The sequence below is a fragment of the Alligator mississippiensis genome, chromosome 2 (genome assembly GCF_030867095.1).
Source record: "Alligator mississippiensis isolate rAllMis1 chromosome 2, rAllMis1, whole genome shotgun sequence".
Taxonomy (NCBI): Eukaryota; Metazoa; Chordata; order Crocodylia; family Alligatoridae; genus Alligator; species Alligator mississippiensis.
Window position 1 is genome coordinate 160217128 of NC_081825.1, and position 17434 is coordinate 160234561.

Here is a 17434-nt window from a genome sequence, read left to right on the forward strand (position 1 = left end):
TGGCTACAAACAACAACCCTATGAGCAGGCTAGACAGGCCTGTGTGGCTCTGGTGAGGCTGAAGTCCGTTCCTTCTTCAGAGCTCATCTCCACACACCTGAAAGGCGTTAGCAAGGAATGAGGCACCTTGCAGGGTTAGTGTGTCATTGTCATTTTGTTTTTAAATGTTATGTATCTCTGGCCAAATTAACCAAAACTAATTCCATATCCAAGAGTCCATAACCAGAAGAGGCCCTTCTACCGGCAAACATCCTCCACCCGCACCTGGGGCTTCAGATGTTTCCAAATCTGTTGGTGGGCATCCTAGCACAGGCCCAAGTCCGGAGGCTTGAGGTTGGGAAGCCCCGAGTTTTGGTTGCCCTCAGAGCAAACAAGGGAGGCACCTCCCATCGCCATGAAGTGGGCTTAAAGCCACCGCACCTGGGCGGGTCCAGGGCCACGCCAGAAGAGCAGTTCTCATAGATTCATAGACGTTAGGGTCAGAAGGGCCCTCACCAGATCGGTGAGTCCGACCCCCGGCCTAGGCAGGAAAGAGTGCTGGGTCTAGATGACCCCAGGCAGATGCCTATCCAGCCTCCTCAAGACCGCCAGGGTAGGGGAGAGCACCACCTCCTTTGGGAGCGGTTCAGGAAAACTGCCTTCATGAACACAGATGCGTGGTATTTCTCCTGCCAGGGTAAGAGCAGGCACTAGGCTTCATCTGGGCCCAAAGGAAAAAGGGCGATGTACTACTACAAGCGTTACATCAACCCCCGCCGGGCTCTGCCCTGCTCCCTCCCGCGCTGCCAGGCCTTGGCTAGCGGAGGGTGATGTGGGAGGGAGGGAAGAAGAGCCAAGCCTCTCTTTTCCTTTCCTCTCGGGCTTCAAAGAGCAGCCCCGCTCCTCCCTCCCTCCCGGAGCGGCAGGGGCAGGCAGCTCCGCACCGCCCCCCCGCCGCGGCGGCCGGGCGCGGGGTGTTGCCGGGCCGGGTGCCGCGGGAGGAGGGCCTTGCCCGGATGTACTCACTGACTCACAGTCCAATCGGCGCGGCAGGCAGAGGCACGCACGCCCCAGCCCGGCTCCGCTCGTTCCTTGCCGGGCTGGCCCCGGCCTGCCCTGCCCTGCCCTGCCCCTGCTCCCCCCGGCCGCGGGAGAGAGGCGCAGGCAGCTTCCCCGAGCAGCCGCCGGAGACCTCGGCTCCGCCGGGCAGGACCATGGGTAAGTCACCCTCCCCTGCTGCCCAGGCTCCCGGCCCTGCCGCGCCCCACGGCTTGGGCTGGGAGGCTCGCCGCCCGCCGCTGCCCCTGCCTCCGCGGCCCCTGGCTTTGCCTGCTCTTCCCCCTGCCGCCCCCTCCTCCTCCTCCTCCTCCTCCATGTCCGGCAGACAGCGGGAGGAAGACGACTTCATGCAACTTCCTAGTCAGCTCGCTCCCTCCGCCCTAGCCTTGCTCCCGGGGAGGGCCGCCTGCCTCCGTCCCTCCCTGCCCTGCCCTGCCCTGCCCGCTGTCAAGCCTGGAGAGGGCAAGGAGATGCGTCCCCTCACCCGCCCCGGGCGGGGAAGAAAATAGCACAGCCGGGGGGCCACGAGGAGGCGGAAAGCAGCGCCCAGGGCCGGGCCCCGCAAGGCAGCGGGTTGCTGTGGGCGGGAGTAGCCAGAGGGCTCGCCAGGGATGTCTGGCAGCCTCCTGAGGCCAGCCTCTTAGCCTGCGAAGGGCAAGGAGAAACCGGGAGGGTAAACATAATCATGGCAGCTTGTTTTTGAACTTGAAAGATCAGGCTTTTCTTCTCCAACAAAAGGCACTGCAAAGTTTCTGCAGCTCTTGTGGTATTTCCAGGTAATCCCTCATGCTGGCTCCGGCCAGACTTAATGCTGGTTTAATCACCTGAGTGTACTCATCCACGATCATTTGTTTTGCAGTACTAGAATCAATTTGTATTAAGTGCCAGTCATGTTCTGTAAGTATTAAGGGAGATCTGGGGCCAGTGGTCACGTTGGTCACTCAGCTCATTTCCCTCGCTTACGTTTGTAATAAAGTCAACTGAGAGAATGCACTGGCTAGATTTCTTTTCTCATCTTGCAACATGTATCACGTTCTTCTACACACACACACACATATTTAAACCATAAGGCTCGTCATAGGATCTCCTTGAATTTTGAGCTGATGTCTCTCTAATTGAGAAGGGCAGCCATATTACTTCTTGCCCTTTGGCTTTGAAGCCTAAGTAGGTTTTCAATGATCAGTTGAATGAAGACTTACAAAGCAAGCCAACGGTGATGGAGGAAGTGAGAGCCTTAGATTAATTATCTTTGTTTAAAGCACCCCACCCCCCCGCCCCATTTACATCCTCAGGGTGCTAAAATAGCAGCCATAAAACACAGTGCTCACTAACTAAAAATGCCCAAACTTCAGTAGAAATACAAAGAAATAGGTAGACAAGAACCCAAACTGATATTCTGAGTGTTAAACCACCTTGTTCTGCAGTGGAGATAGAGGGCGCTACCACTCTGGCCTTGGGAGAGAGAGAGACTGTAGTCCACCCCTCTAAAACACTGGATAAGTAGTTAGCAATTCCTGAATTCTAGATTTGACATTGGCACTTGCTGTTGCCGTAGGTCTGTGATAGTCCTGCAACACTCTGGAGTGTCATGAGATATTTTTAAGGGTGCCGCATAATATTAGCCAGTGTTAGGTAGACAAATACTTGCATATGCTTTACAAGATAAGCCCAGATGTTTCAGATAGGAACCCATAGCATCAAAAACTTTCTGATCTGGCATGGTCCTTCTGAGTTGTTTGCAAAAGAAGTGCTCTGATATTTTTCCACTGTCATAAAATGAATAAAAGCCAAATGCTGGCATTTTCAGGGGGAGCTTGAGTCTAAAAAGGTTGAAAAACCCTTATTTTGGTAAATTTCCAGTTTCCTTTTAGACCATGCAAGTCTTACATTTTTTATTAAAGAGTTCCAACTTTTATACCTCAGCTTCCCCATCTGTACACTGGGGATAATACTACTTAATTACCGTAAAAGGTCTGATGTGAAAGACCAGGAAAGTTCTTCAAACACCAGGAAAAACCCCTAAGTACTAGGCATAATTAACATCAAAGGTACTGAACTACTGTCCTGACGTTCTTCTGGAGGTCTTTCTTTGCAGATGAGATGAAAGGGCAAGGCCCTGAAAACTTGCTGGATGGTATTTAGTGACACTGTTGACAAGAGTAGAAATATCAAGCCTCATCAGGTTCCAGTATAGCTAACTGTATTCTGCCCACTCATAACAAAATAAAGGCCTTGATATATAAGTTCAGACCCATTCAGTGAAGAATGAATGCTGTGTTCTATTATGAGAGAGGCTCCATTTCAGTTGCATGCAAGTTTGTAAATTTCTAGGGGTATCTTTTGAAGGTTGCTAAAATAATTATTATATATTAATAGGAGTGATTTTTTGGGAGGACTGAAATGTCCAGTTTGATAAGGCCACTTTTTAACTAACCAAAGAGGGTACTGTTGAGCAGTACAGCAGACCCTTCCTTCCCTCCCTTCCAATTATCAGGGCCTGAATCCACCTTCTTTGAAGTTAGTGGCAGGACTCTTGCCTCTCCAGCACCTGCTGTTGTTCTGAGCAGCAAATGACCAAGATGAGAATCAAAACTGAGTCACCTCATAGAAAATCCATTTTCTATCAGGTTTTTTGAACAAATAACAGTGACTTTGCATACTTATGGTTTGTATTTAAGCTCACGAAATCAACGTAGTAGCTTCCCTTGCTCAACTTTCAATGTGCTTGCATAACTGTTCAAAATCCTGAGACTGAAATTATTGAGGGTGACTTCTTGCAGCACTAGATTCCTCCCCCTACTCAAGTTTCTATTTTCTTGGTAAATCATACTTAGGAATTGGGCATTTGTGGCAATGAGTACAAAATCACTGCCTTATGATTGAACATAAGGACTATTGTATTGTACTCAGTAAGGGTCTCGGTATTAGATTATTAGATTCATACACTAATGATATAAAATGGAGGCTCTGGAAAATATACTTCTTTCCAATCAAAAGATTTGTGCAATTAAAAAGATTCATACGAATGTGCGAGACCGTGGGAGCTCTGCTGTTCTAATGCCTTTCCTGTCACTCAGGAACCGAATGATTATTTCTCTGAAGTCGTTTTCATGGCAGTGGTTTCTTTATGTAGGAATGAAGTTTCTCTTTTTAACACTAGCTTTTTCATATATTGTCATTTTGTCATTTACATTTACACTTTTAAGAAAACAACATATAGATTTTAAATAACATTTAGTTTTTAGAATTAAGCATTACTTCAGCATGCCAGTTATTCTCAAGTATTCTTGGAAGTATAGTACTTGAAGTACTTCGAATGGCATGCACACTCTTCTGCTGCTTTGCATATCGTTTATAGTTAAATTTACATGTACATTTTTACTATAGAACTTCAGATTTCCAAGACATTTTTACCCACCTGCTTTTAGAGATTCAGCTGCCTACCTTGCATCACAATACAATTTTGTTTTGTATGCTACTTGGCATACATGTTGTATTGCATTTGGAAGTGGGGGTAAATAATTTGTTAAGTACTTTTATAGACCTGACATGGTTAGCATCAGGATGTTTCAGAAAAAGCATAGAAATAAATATATGTTAAACACCAAAATCTCCTATCTTGATGGCTCATTAAAATACTGCCCATTTATCTGTTGCACTGTTGTCAGCCATTCTAGTCCAATGGAAAAGAGATGAACCTGAATGAACAGAGATCTGTGTTGCTTATATTACATCTCAGATCTTTTTGTCTGCATTGCACTTATTGCTTTGTGTGCTTGCTTTCTAGCGAAAATTACGTTGTGGTAAATATGTTAAGAAAGTAATGGCCCTTGGGTCAGCCTAATGATTGAGCTGGGTGCAAACTGAACTATTATCTCCCAGTTAGACTTCCTGAATCATTCTCCAATCTGGCAAATGCATTGTCCCAGCTTTCAGGAGATTAGAGTGAACAGAACCAGAGGTAGGCAAGGTAAGTTTCAGTTGTGGCTACAAGCAATGTGACTTTGAGGAGAAAAGATTAATGGGATAATTATTTAAAAAAATAGCTTAGAGGAGTGAAGGACAGGTAGAAGTGGATGAAAACGTTCTTCTATCATAAGAGGGCTCTTTTTGCTACTTTTCTCAATGCTAGTACATAGCGTGGTCAGGAAAAGAATAGAAAGCAAGGGAACGTCTTATATACTAATGATGTTTGTTATTGACAGGTTGGAAAAGCAAAATATTAGTAACACAAAAAGGTCACAATTTTCCCTTTTAAAATGTTTACTCAAGTAATGAGTTGTGTGAAAGACAGCATCATTTTCTAAAGCAAGGACTGGTTTGCAACAAAAATCTTTTCCTGAATCTTTAAAATGTAGACACTGAACAAATTTTTTGTTTGTTTTCAACAATATTCCTGGAAGCCTGTGATTCTCAGGTTCTGAAGCTGAAGAAGTTATATTAGTTCTGACTAACCCTTCTGCTGAGTGCTGCTCCTGTGTTGAAGCCACTGTTTATGTTCTTTTGTTCTTATGTAAGAGAGGCCTACTAATTTTGTCTTTAGCTTTAGGTTAAAGGCTTCACTGAAGATTATGTCTCCGGAGAGTGGAACATGCAGAGGTAGTTTAAGTAGTCAGCAAGGATATCTGGCTGACTACAGAATTGAAATCAAAACTGGAAAAAAGAAGGGGCAAAAGAACAGATGAACTCTAAAGGAAACAAAGCAGTAATAATGGAAATGAGAAAACTACCAAGAATATAGACACAAGAATATTAAAGAACAAAAATCTCTTGAGGGAAGTATACATAGGGAAAAATAGCAAAAGTAGAGGAGAGAAATGGACAGGAAATGAATGAGTGTATTGATGGAGAAGAAAGGGAATAAGGAAAAATCAAGGGACATAAAAAAAGAAGCAGAAAACAGTAAATGAGAGAGAGGATTGTTTTTCCTTTAGCTTATTTTGAGTCTAGCCTGGGAATTCTGTCCACAAGTAAAAATCCTTGTTGTTGCTGCTGCTGCTGTTGCTTCCAGCCTTTCTTGAGTCAAGTTTATGTGTTTTTGGTGAATTGGCAGTACTTGTTTTAATTCCTTATAGACAAATAGCCAAATAAAGTTTGTTGTAGGATGGAGGAAATACTGATCAGCCATCGTGTGTAGGAGGGTGGAGAAGAGAGCAAGTTTTGGTAGCTATCAAAGACATTGTGGTGTATGCATCATTTTATAGGTAACTGAGGGTAGTGGTTTTCAACCTTTTTTCACTTACGGACGCCCTAAACATTTTTGAATGAAGGTGCAGACCCCTTTGAATTGTAAGCGTAGGTATTCACGTACATTTGATTGATCATATTCATCTTGTGTGGGCCCCTTAGACATAGTCTGTGGACCCCCAGGGGTCTGCAGACCACAGGTTGAAAACCACTGGCTTAGGGATATCAAATGGTGGCCCAGTGTTAACACAGAATAGGAGACCTATAATTTCCCATAGAATGCTAGGGCCAGATCCTGTTCCACATGTTTTGTGCTTCAGTGGACATAGGCACTGGGGTGTGATCCTGCTCTACCTTTCTTGAGTCCATGAAACAGCATTAATGTGCCTACTTCTGTAACATGCTATCATGTTACATGAAAGATAAAGAACAGGGAAGGAAAGGAGCCCCCCCTCCCCACACACATCTTTTGTGTTGGCTTTTTTTCAGGGACTCTCACCAGGTGAAATAGGATTAAGTTTAGACACCTAAGTCTACTTAGGATCAAGCCTTTAAAGTGTGTGTCTTAAGGAAGTGTGAATGGCATTGCTATTTTTATAATGTTGGAATAATTACTTTTCATATTTAACTTACTTTCCACTATAAGTCAGTATTATGAATCCTTTCTGAAATGTTAATGTGTGTTTTCTAGCTAACTTTTTGCTGACATTTTAAGAGTTAGCTAGACAAGGCACTTTTTTGGTGAAGAGATCTTATAAGTGGCACAATTTTGCTTTTAGAAAAAAAGTGTTTGATTCTTTTCTTGGTTATGCCCAGTTTTCAACGATAACTTAGTGAGAAATTTAAATTGGTCTAATTCCCAATTTCTGCAGGAAATCTACTCCACAGGATTTTTTATGTGGTAAATTAGTATTACATACTTTGGAAAGTTGAACTTCAGAGAGTTTTTTTCTCCAAAAGGATTTTGGTTTGTCTTATAGACTTCACAAGTACTGTAGATCTGTCCAAATGGGTTTGGTTCAAGCAGCTTCAAAGTTTCAAGCATCTGCAGCTGATCCTGGTAGAGTTTGTAAGATTCAAGATTTGAGTAACTCTGGTTTAAGGAACTTTGACGTGATGCAGAAACATTGGTATTCTTGTAACATCCCTAAACCGTGGGAGATTATAGCTCTGGTTCAAGTACATTAGAAACTTGGTAGGCACTCAGACTATATCATATCCATAAACCAGGTAACTGATTCACGGTACTCAAGATATAAGACTTGAATTCAGAACACTTCTGTGATCTGCTTGCAAAACCAGGCCAAGTTTTGAAAGATGCACTGTCAAAACAAGCACTCATTGAAAGTGTCCCAGATTTGAAGTCCCTTTCAGGCTCCATTGTTTATAATTCCTGGAGAAAAATAAAATGGTTAGGTACCAAAAATAGTAAAGGAGTTCTTGAACTTCCAACCATCAGAATGAATCATTCCTTGCTTTACTGTGGAGACATTGCAAGGATCTATCTAAAATTGCATTGAAATGTGCACTTAAAGAAGTATCAAATTCCCTGTCTTACACTATTTAACTCTCCATATTTGTCATTGAAACTCTTATGAAAAGTGAATTTTTAATTATTTTAATGGTTTGTCTTGCTTAGCAGAAGAAATTATTTTAAAAATTCTCTATTTGTTGAGAACAGTTATTCCCCAAGTTAGTGGTAATGTCCCTGAGATTCACTAAAATTAGAGAAACTGATGAGGTTATTTACATTTTCTGACACTGCCAGCCTGCCAACCTGACTATCTGTATGTGAACAGTTTTTTATAAGTTTTCATTTCCATTTTGGTTGAAGTTTTTTTTTTTCTGTTGGCTCTCATTCAGTTATTGCAGATCACTTAAGCACCTGATTAAATCTAATTAGGTCATGTCTTAAAAGTAAAGCACGTGCTTAGGTGCTCTGCTGAATCAGAGTCTCAATCCCCGACTCATCTTCTCTTGTACTCTGTATATCTGGGAATGAGACTGGGTAGCAGAGATCATGGAATTGATTTATAAGACATGGCTGGGGCTCTTGGGTGGGGGTGAACAGAGATGTGTTGCAGGGAACCACTAAAGTAAATAGGATTTTAGAAGAAGATGAGGGAAGAGTAGGACTCGAGGCAACTATTAGGATTCATCAGAATTACATGGGGATTTGAAGGGAACAGGCTTATTTGGGTCCACAGACAGATGGTATACTTTTATGATAACCCAGCATGTGTGCTAAGGGGCTATATTATACGAGGCTTCCCTAGTACTGTTCCTGTGGAGCTGTGGTAGAGCCATGGTACAGATACAGGGGCTTTGGGTATGGGAAGAAAGTTAAGGATGGAAAAGAACTGATCAGTGATTTTGGCTTGCTGAATGACTTAATTGCCTCCTTCCCCTTGTACGTCAGGGTGTTCATTAATAAGATATGCAGTCTGGCTTGGTGGGTTAGTGTCTTGAAAAGAATTATACTGTATGTTGTGATATCTGGCAAAACTTGAAAGAGAGATTAAAAAAATTCTGAAGTGTAAGACATTATTGGGCAAAGGTATGAATGTATAGAACAGATTGTGCAACATAAGAACACAAATATGTTGGGGGGTGGGAGGGAGGAAAAGATGCATGTACTGTGAACATAGGATGGGGTATTAAAAAGTGAACAGCCCATGAATATGCTTGCCTGCTTCTTCCTCATTCTCTGACCACATTTTCTAGAACTCCCTTTATACCACACTTCTATTTTTGCGTATGTCCCTCATGCTGGCAAGCGTCTTCTGGACTCCTGCTGAGGGCTGCCTCCAGTTGACTCGCATGAATGACCCAGGCCACTCAGATGGAGGAGCCAGACGCAACTGGATATGATGCTAGTCACCTCATTCCTTTGTGTTCTCCTGGCTCAGGCAGACCTTTATCTTCATACTCTTTTCTTGCCTGTCTCTCTCATATGGAAACCAATGTAGTTCTTCAAAATGACCAGTTCAAATCAGACTTTCCTCCTTTTTAGTCACCTACCTGTCAAAATAACTAGCCACACCCTGTTACTTGTCCTTTTCCTACTTCCATCTTCCCCAGAAGAAAGAGACCACGTTATTCACATCTTACATGCAACTCAGAGGCAACTGTAATGGACCAGGGCATAGGTTGCCTGGCCTATTGGTCAGGTCAGTGGTTTTCAACCTTTTTTTATTTGCGGACTCCTAAAAAAAAAAAAAAAAAAAAAAAAAAAGAAAGCTTTGAATGGAGGTGTGGGCCCCTTTGAATTGTAAGTGTGGGTATTTGCATACTTTGGATTAATCATAGCCATCTTTCATGGACCCCTTAGACATAGTCTGCGAATGCCCAAGGGGTCTATGGACAGCAGGTTGAAAACCACTGAGTTAGGCCACTAAGAGAAAGGAGGGTTTGGGTCAGAAGGCAGGAGCCACATAACAGAGATCCAAAAGCAGAGTCCACAGCACAATTCCAGGGTCAGGATCTGTGGGTTAGATGCTGAGTACCTGTCCAGCAGGGCAACCCCCACAGACCAAAGTCCAAAAACAGAGCCTAATCACTGTCAGAAGCCAAGGAATAGAACCACAGGGAAATCCATAGTTGAAGTCCAGAAGTAAGCCAAAAACCAGGGTCAGGAATGAGGAGGTTTGCCAGACCAGAACTGTTGCTTGGCTTGCAGACCCAGGCCCCCAGCTGGTGCTAAATGAGTAGGTGGTGCTCCCAGCAGCCAATCAGGGTGCCTGCTGCTCCTAAACTGGGGCAGAGTTCGTTAGCTGGGGCTTGCTACAGGTATGGTTGCTGTGGTACTTAGCTCAGGCTGGACTGCCTGATCAGCATCCCTGACAGTACTGGGCCCAGGCTGGTCTGCCTGGTCAGTGTCCAGGACAGCAAGATTTTTTTCCTATCCAGCCTTCCACAAACACCAGCCTACTTTGTTTGCCCCCTGTTTCCAGAATAAAACCTGTACTGCACTCAGGAACTGTGGAATTACATAGTACTATTGGGACTGATTCTGTGACATTCTTTTGAATTCCGTCTAAAAGTTTAACATTCTGGAATCTAATAGTTTGGCCTAAATAAACAAACATAAAAATGACACATTAAGAAAAATGTAGGTTAGTTATCCATCCCCCTCAGCCAGCACCCCATGCTGCCTCCACCTCCAGGGAGCAGGGTGGGGGGGACACAAGGTCAGCCCCCCACTCTGTCCCTGCCAACTTGGCACCTTGCCCACTGTCCAGAATACTCTTGGAGCACTCTGATTGGTTGTTTCAGTCATTATTGTGATTGTCTGCAGAGACAACCAATCAGAGTGCGAATAAAGTGTTATGGACAGACAGACTAAGGCTTTTATTATTTTAGAACTAATGGGATGATTCTGGAGTTTTTAACCTGAGAAGTACAGTTGAACATGTATGTATTGACCAGGGTTAGCTGCCTCTCCATCCCCTTTTTTAGCTGCAGTACGTCCCTATACAAATTAGTTTTTCTACCCTTACTTTTTTGGTGTGAAATGCCAGGATGCTCTTATTTTTACAGCACCCTGTGTTTCAGCAGTGCTTATCCAGTAGACCCAATTGGGTTTAGCTGCTGTTGGTCACCGCTCCAGAAGGGAAGACCTGTATTGCAGAAAGTGGTCCCAAATGGGTTTGAAAACAATAAAAGGACTAGATGCATGTCTGGCTTGCCTAAAGCTTAAAAAGGCTTAATTTATTATATCTAGGTGATGAAGAGGGGTCTCACTCAACCCTGGGTCTGACATCCAATCTCTGAAAAGAAAGCATCTTTTAAATATTTAAAGTGCTTTCAATCTGTTGGCTCTCAGCACTGGGAGTATTAATCTGGAAGTAGCATCTTCACAGTTAAAAGCTCAGGCACCACTTTTTAATGACATCATCTCCCGGCCCCCAGTGTGTTTACTCTGGGCAGCTTATCTGAAACCATTATATTGCATTCCTCTTAAGGTGCCCTGATGTTAAACTAATATGTGCTTACAGTAAGCATTCTAATAATTCTAATTCTAATATAGCCACAAGGTAATTATTCCAATAACTAGGTCACATATAGTTTTAATAAAATTATTATGGGTAGGTTCTATGTTGTTTACAATATATTTTTAAAGAATGTTCCATTCTTATTATCCATCAAGCGTAGTCTAGTCATCACTACAGGCAGCATTTAGTACCAGGGCCCCAGTGTGGTAAACACTATACAGACTTATAAAACATGTCCAGAGTACTTCATAGAACTGTAGAAAAGTAGGGCTGAAAATGACATCTGGAGGTCTTTTCATCTAACCTCTGGCCTGAAGCAGGTTCATCCCTATCCAAACCATTCCATACAAATCCTTGTCTAACCTATTACTAAAACTACATAATCAACCCCTGTTACACAACTACAAGCACCTTAATCTGTTACTGGTAGTGTCCAGTCCTGCAAGGTTGGTAAAATGCACTTGAGGGATCCAAAGAAGAAGACTGTGCCCCCTGCTACAAAGGAAGGCAAAACCCCCCACATTCCATTCCAGTCTGACTATGGGGTAAAATTCCTTCTCAGTCCTATATGTAGTGATTGATCTGGCCCTGAGCACAGTGGCAAGACCCTCCAGCCAGGAACTTCTGGGTTTTAGTACGAGCAGGAGCCTTGACACAAAATCATAGAATCATAGAAAATCAGGGTTGAAAGGGACCTCAGGAGGTCATCTAGTCCAACCCTCTGCTCAAAGCAAGACCACCCCCAACTATATAATCCCAGATAAGGCTTTGTCTAGCTGGGTCTTAAAAACCTCCAACAGTTTTTTCCCCCTAATATTTAACCTACACTTCCCTTGCTGCAACTTGAGACCATTTCTTCTTGTTCCTTTTTCTGCCACCACTGAGAACCACCTAGCTCCATCCTCTTTGGAACCACTCTTCTGGTACTTGAAGGCTGCTATTAAATCCAGCCTCAGTCTTCTCTTCTCTAGACTAAATAAACCCATTTCCCTCAGCCTGTCCTCAGAAGTCATGCGTCTCAGCCCCCTAAGCATTTTCGTTGCCCTCTGCTGGAGTCTCTCTGATTTGTCCACATCCTTTCTGTAGTGGGTGGCCCAGAACTGGACACAGTACTTCAGATGTGGCCTAACCAGTGTCAAGAAGCACAGTTGCCTCCTGTGTCTTGAACCTAATGCTTCTCTTAATTCTGCCAAAAACCACATTTGCCTTTTGTGTGGCTGTGTCACACTGCAGGTTCATATTGAGTCTGTGATCTTCCAGGACTCCCAGATCCTTCTGTGTAGTTGTGCCATCCAGCCAGTTGTGAACCTTCTTGTATTTGTGTTTTGATTATTCTTTCTGAGCTGTAACACCTTGCATTTGTCAGCATTGAACTTCATCCTGTTGCTTCTGGCCCAGCTTTCCAATCTACCTATATCTTTCTGAATTGTGATGCTTTCCTCCAGTGTGTTCGCAGTCCTTCCCAGTTTTGTTATCTGCAAATTTGCTCTAAAAGCTCTCTTCTAGCATGCCAAAAGAGTGTGACCAGCAAGACAAGGGAAATGCAAGAGAGTATGGGGGTCTCAATAACAAGATTATATGCTGAAATGGGCTAACTGTTCCAAATTGCTCTCTAATCCTTTTCTGCCTCTTCCTGCTTTTATTTCATTCTGATATAGGGAGCTGATTCTAGGGCCAGAATGAAATACTACAAAGAGGTTCATAAAACTGAAAAAATATTATGAACTCTGAATACCCTTACAGTTTTACTACTGTAAAATGCCTAGGCCCTTAAAGGAAATCGGAGCTCCATTGTGATAGGTCCTATACAGTTATATGAATCTGATGGTTCAGACAGCTCTGTGCGTATGGATCCCCTCGTCTCGTTCAGAGACTTAACAGTGTCAGGGAGGCTCTGGAGGGATAGTGTTCTCTCTGGCAGGATTGGGAGCTTATGACACATCAGGAGGTGGGTACTCCGATGTGTCCAGTCCAGGACCACTTGTATACAGCCCCTTCTTGGGGAGTCACGCCCAACCTCCTCCTTGGGACTGTAGTCTGTAATAGTGAAAGTTGCATTGCTCAATCCAAGTAGATGCTGCATCAAAACCCGCACAACCTGCAGGACAGTGGTATTCACAATGCTCATTGCCTATATAGGGTAGGGCAAGACATGATGAGCCTGCTCCACTGGGTCCTGGTTCCAGCCCCCAAACAATTGTGAGAAGCTTTCCACCAAAGATTAGAGGTCCCTCACAATGCAAAACAACCCCACATTCCTACCTCACTGCTGAATCACCCTGTCTGCTGTCCATGGTCCATCCTGTAGGTCCTCTGTGACTGCTGATGTTCATTACCATCTACTCTGCAAGGCAGTCTCTCTCTAATAAGGGTGTCAACCCCTTCCCCCACTCTAGTTCATGTGGAGTCCACTCTGGTCAGTCTAGGCTTGAACTGCATGTGGTGCCTATGCAGGGCTAGTCCAGAACGTATGCTGCATGCAGCATCTGTGGGATGCTCTATGGCAACTGTGCTCTATGGCATCTGATCTTCCTTGCAGACCCTGAACTTCATCACCAACTTCCATGTCTCTGTGAGCTTTGGTTTCCTTCATTTGGGTCTTTTGGCAGTCTCTTTCTATCCTACCACTGGGGGCTGTCTATCACCCTTCCCCAACCTGGGGGGTCTTATCTCTTCAGCAGCCTGTACACAAATGACCCTCCCTGCTCCACCTTATCTGACTTATCTCCAGTGGTACTTCTGTCCTCACCTTTCTTCCTTTCCTACCCTGAAGTCTCCTACACTTTCTTTTTTTGGATATTTTCCCCCGCTTTCCTTTTCAAGATTCCCTTTCCCCATCTTTATTGATGGATCTCCCATCATTCCTTTCAACTCATTCCATCAGAGTCTGATTCTTTTCTCTCCATCTCCTTTCCATCTCTTTGTGTCCACTGGGGGAAAATCCAAAAGCCAGAATTCTTTTCAATTTTCAAAAGTTTAAGTGAAATTCTAATTTGATTTCTCCTTATCAACAAAACTCAGAAAATTTCAGCCATCTCTAATCAATACTGAAATAAATTTCAGTTCTACCTCCTTAGATTCATATAACATAATACTGTACATCAGTCAGGAATGTGCAAGAATATTTGTTATATGAAAAGAACTGTACACAATGAGGCCCCAATCCTGCACTTGACCCTGCACAGCAGATCCTTGTTCTCACATAGGGCCCCTGCTGAGCACCAGTGAAGTCATTGGGACTTTGCCCACACACTCATTTGTAGGAACAGGCCCTTAAACAGTATTTTTTGGGGTGAAATCACACACTGTGCCTCATTCCTGCAATTTCTTCCAATACATAGCTCAAAAATATAAAATCCTTTCAGCATAACAATGATAATTTAGGCACTAAGCTAATCTTGACCGTCAGAAGCATTATATCATTACATTACATTTATGGTTCATGGGTAGAAGCAGATAATTAAAATCGGCATAGTACAGAAAATAATCTATCAGATTAAGTTTGCAGAGTCACTTGATGCCATATGTTTTTCCTCAGAAAAGAATCCCTTGTAGAATTCAATGGGAATTTTTGCTTAAAAACTGATGGAATGACATGGTTAACAGTAATTTGTTGGAGCTAAGAAGCCATTTTACCAGAAAATGTTTTCATTATTAGAACACATTCAGTAAAAGAAAAAAGAAGGCATGAGTTTATTATATACACAGTGGCCTTTGTTCTATTTTGTAGTGACATAAGGAAAAAGAAAAATCATGTTTTCAGAAGACAGTGTTTCAGGATCCCTTTTCATGTCTCTGTAGACAGTGGCTTTTGATGTCTTCTGATAATAGTAAGGTCACATATTCCCAGAAGATTTAAGGACCTTCTCTCCAGGGCAGCTATGTATACCATTTCCAGTGACACATATCTAAAGAACGCAGACATGTAAGGCAAAAAAAAAAATGACTCAGTCCAATTAATTGGAATAAATTTGCATCCCAAAAGTTATCTGATGGGCTTACCTTTGAATTGTGTTGGAATCACAATTCATATTTTGACAATTGAGGGGGAAAAAATTAGAAAATTGACACTTCTCATAGCAGCACCTGATCAGAAGCTTTGGGAGAATTCACTTCGGATGTTATATTTTAAACATAAATTTGAATTCAATTCACATACCACTTTGAAATAGATGGCTGGATAGACAAATATCCCGGATAATAAAATACAGTATGTTAACAAGGGGCAGTCTGGATTTTGTTTGTTTTTAATAAATAATAAAATTGCACTTAAGTATGTTTGGTATGCAGTTATAAACAGCTACAGACATGTTTCAGAATTATTTTAGCATGCTCTGGTCCTTCAGATTCTAGACAATTTGCAGTACTTCAGTGATCCCAGTGAATAAGATACCACTTTGAAGCAAACAGGAACTCCTTAAGCTAAACTACCGACATTTCTGGAAGTAGAATGATGTCTCAGGGGCAAATTGGGATGTTGGGGGGAAAGTGGGTGGATGCACTGGTGTAGTCACACCCTTTCCCCTGCCCGCTTCTGATTCCTGGTCCATCCAAATTTTAAAACTGAGTGCCTAACAGTGGCAGCAGCATTTCTATTCAGGCAGCAGTGTGGGGTCACTTGATTTCACGGCTCATTCTAATCTGATTCCTTCTAAACTCTTCATTCCGCAGCTGTTAACAACCCTCTCTCCATTTTAACGGTCTTGATGTTCCACTAATTAAACTGTTCTTTCTTCTGCAATCCTGCTGTTTGTTAGCTGCTCCTCTTAATGTTGTTTCTATTTCATAGCCTTGCAGATTGTTTTTAATTCTAGCTAAAAGCATTGGCTCAGGTGAACATCAGCTCAGGAGAGGAAATAACTTTAAGTGGAACATTGGATGCACTGTCAAGATGCTGAGAGTGGCCAGATTTTGTTTTATGAATCTGAAAGAGATGCACGTTTAATTCTGATAACAGCAGGACTAAAGAAACAACAGCTATCAATTATTTTTTGCTTAGTTTGTAGCGTTTTTATACATAATATATGATACAGGAAATGAGTGTATATTCCAATAAAGTTATCTTTGTTTTTGCTTCCATCTGAAACTGAATAATATGCCTCCAGGCCCCTAGCATATTAGTAAAGCTTCTATTTTTCTCTTTGTCTGGAGAAAGATGTATGCTGTGTTATGTATGTGGCCTGGCTAAAATTGTGGGCCCCATAATTGTGGGCCAGCTCACAGTGTGATGGCTCCTTCAGTCTTGGAGTTCGCCTGCACACCTCCCCTGCCGCTGACTGGTGGAAGGGCTCAGCTGCTCACTCCTGATGGCTGAGGCAAGAACTGTAGTTTTAAATATGCCAGTTTTTGCCTCCAGCCTCTTGCTGCTGACTGGATGGGAGGCAAAAACTGCGGCATATTTAAAACCTCAGTTTTTGCCTCCCTGCCATCAGGAACAAGCAGGCCCCCTCTGCCAATCGGTGGCGGGGGTCACGCAGAGGGAACTCCACGATTAAAAGAGCTGCCACTCCACAAGATGGGCCCACAATTTATACCAGGCCCTAGTTATATGTAATGATGAATTGCATCATTTGCACCCTCCCCCCTTTTTTCAAAAATTTAGATCTACCCATGTGGTTACATGTATATAGTCATAATGGCGGGGGGGGAGGGGAAGGTGGAAATCGCCTCTGGCTGTACACAAAGAACTAGGGGTGCACTGATAAAGATTTTCTTGGCTGATACCGATGACCTATTATTAACCAGCTATCTTGGCCAATACCAATCCGATAGCCAATTTACAGGAATGCAGCCAGGCAGCTTGGAGAGTAGCGTCCTACTGGTCAGTCTATGGGGTGCAAGGGGCAGGGGAGAGGGAAGGAGCATGCAGAGGGTAGATCAAGGCCCCCATGGTGAGGGAGGGGCTAGGGCAGGGGCAGGTGCTGCCCAGCCAAGGCAGTGAATGTAATCCTGGGGCCAGGAATGGAACAGAGCCACAGGTGGCTTATCGGGGGGATGGGGCACTCCCTACCACTATATGCATCCCTGCAGGAGGCATGGGATGTATGTGCTCCATAGATTTGTGCATGGGGCTAGGGTGGGCTGCTTGCTGTGGGTTCAAGGCCTTGGGCTATGTCAGCCTCTTCCTGGCAGGGGGCTGGGCCAGGGTGGGCTCAGCTGTGTGGGGTGGGCAGCGGCAGTGCTGGGAGGGGTTGTAATGGGGTGAGCTATCGCCA

The 17434-nt window shown here is 43.6% G+C and overlaps 1 protein-coding gene across 5 annotated transcripts in view; it reads left to right on the plus strand.

Moving 5' to 3' along the window:
• Positions 1-574: 574 nt before the first annotated feature.
• The window catches only part of RAP1GDS1 (Rap1 GTPase-GDP dissociation stimulator 1), a 174338-nt gene continuing 157478 nt past the window's right edge, over positions 575-17434 (plus strand). The window contains exon 1 of one of the 5 annotated variants that reach the window (XM_019488073.2): positions 575-676. In XM_019488073.2, the coding sequence (XP_019343618.1) occupies positions 643-676 (34 nt within the window). In that variant the 5' untranslated portion in view covers positions 575-642. Of the gene's footprint in view, positions 677-957; positions 1198-17434 lie in introns of those variants that run through there. The other 4 variants (XM_059722338.1, XM_014600233.3, XM_006278537.4 and 1 more) reach the window with 4 other exon arrangements.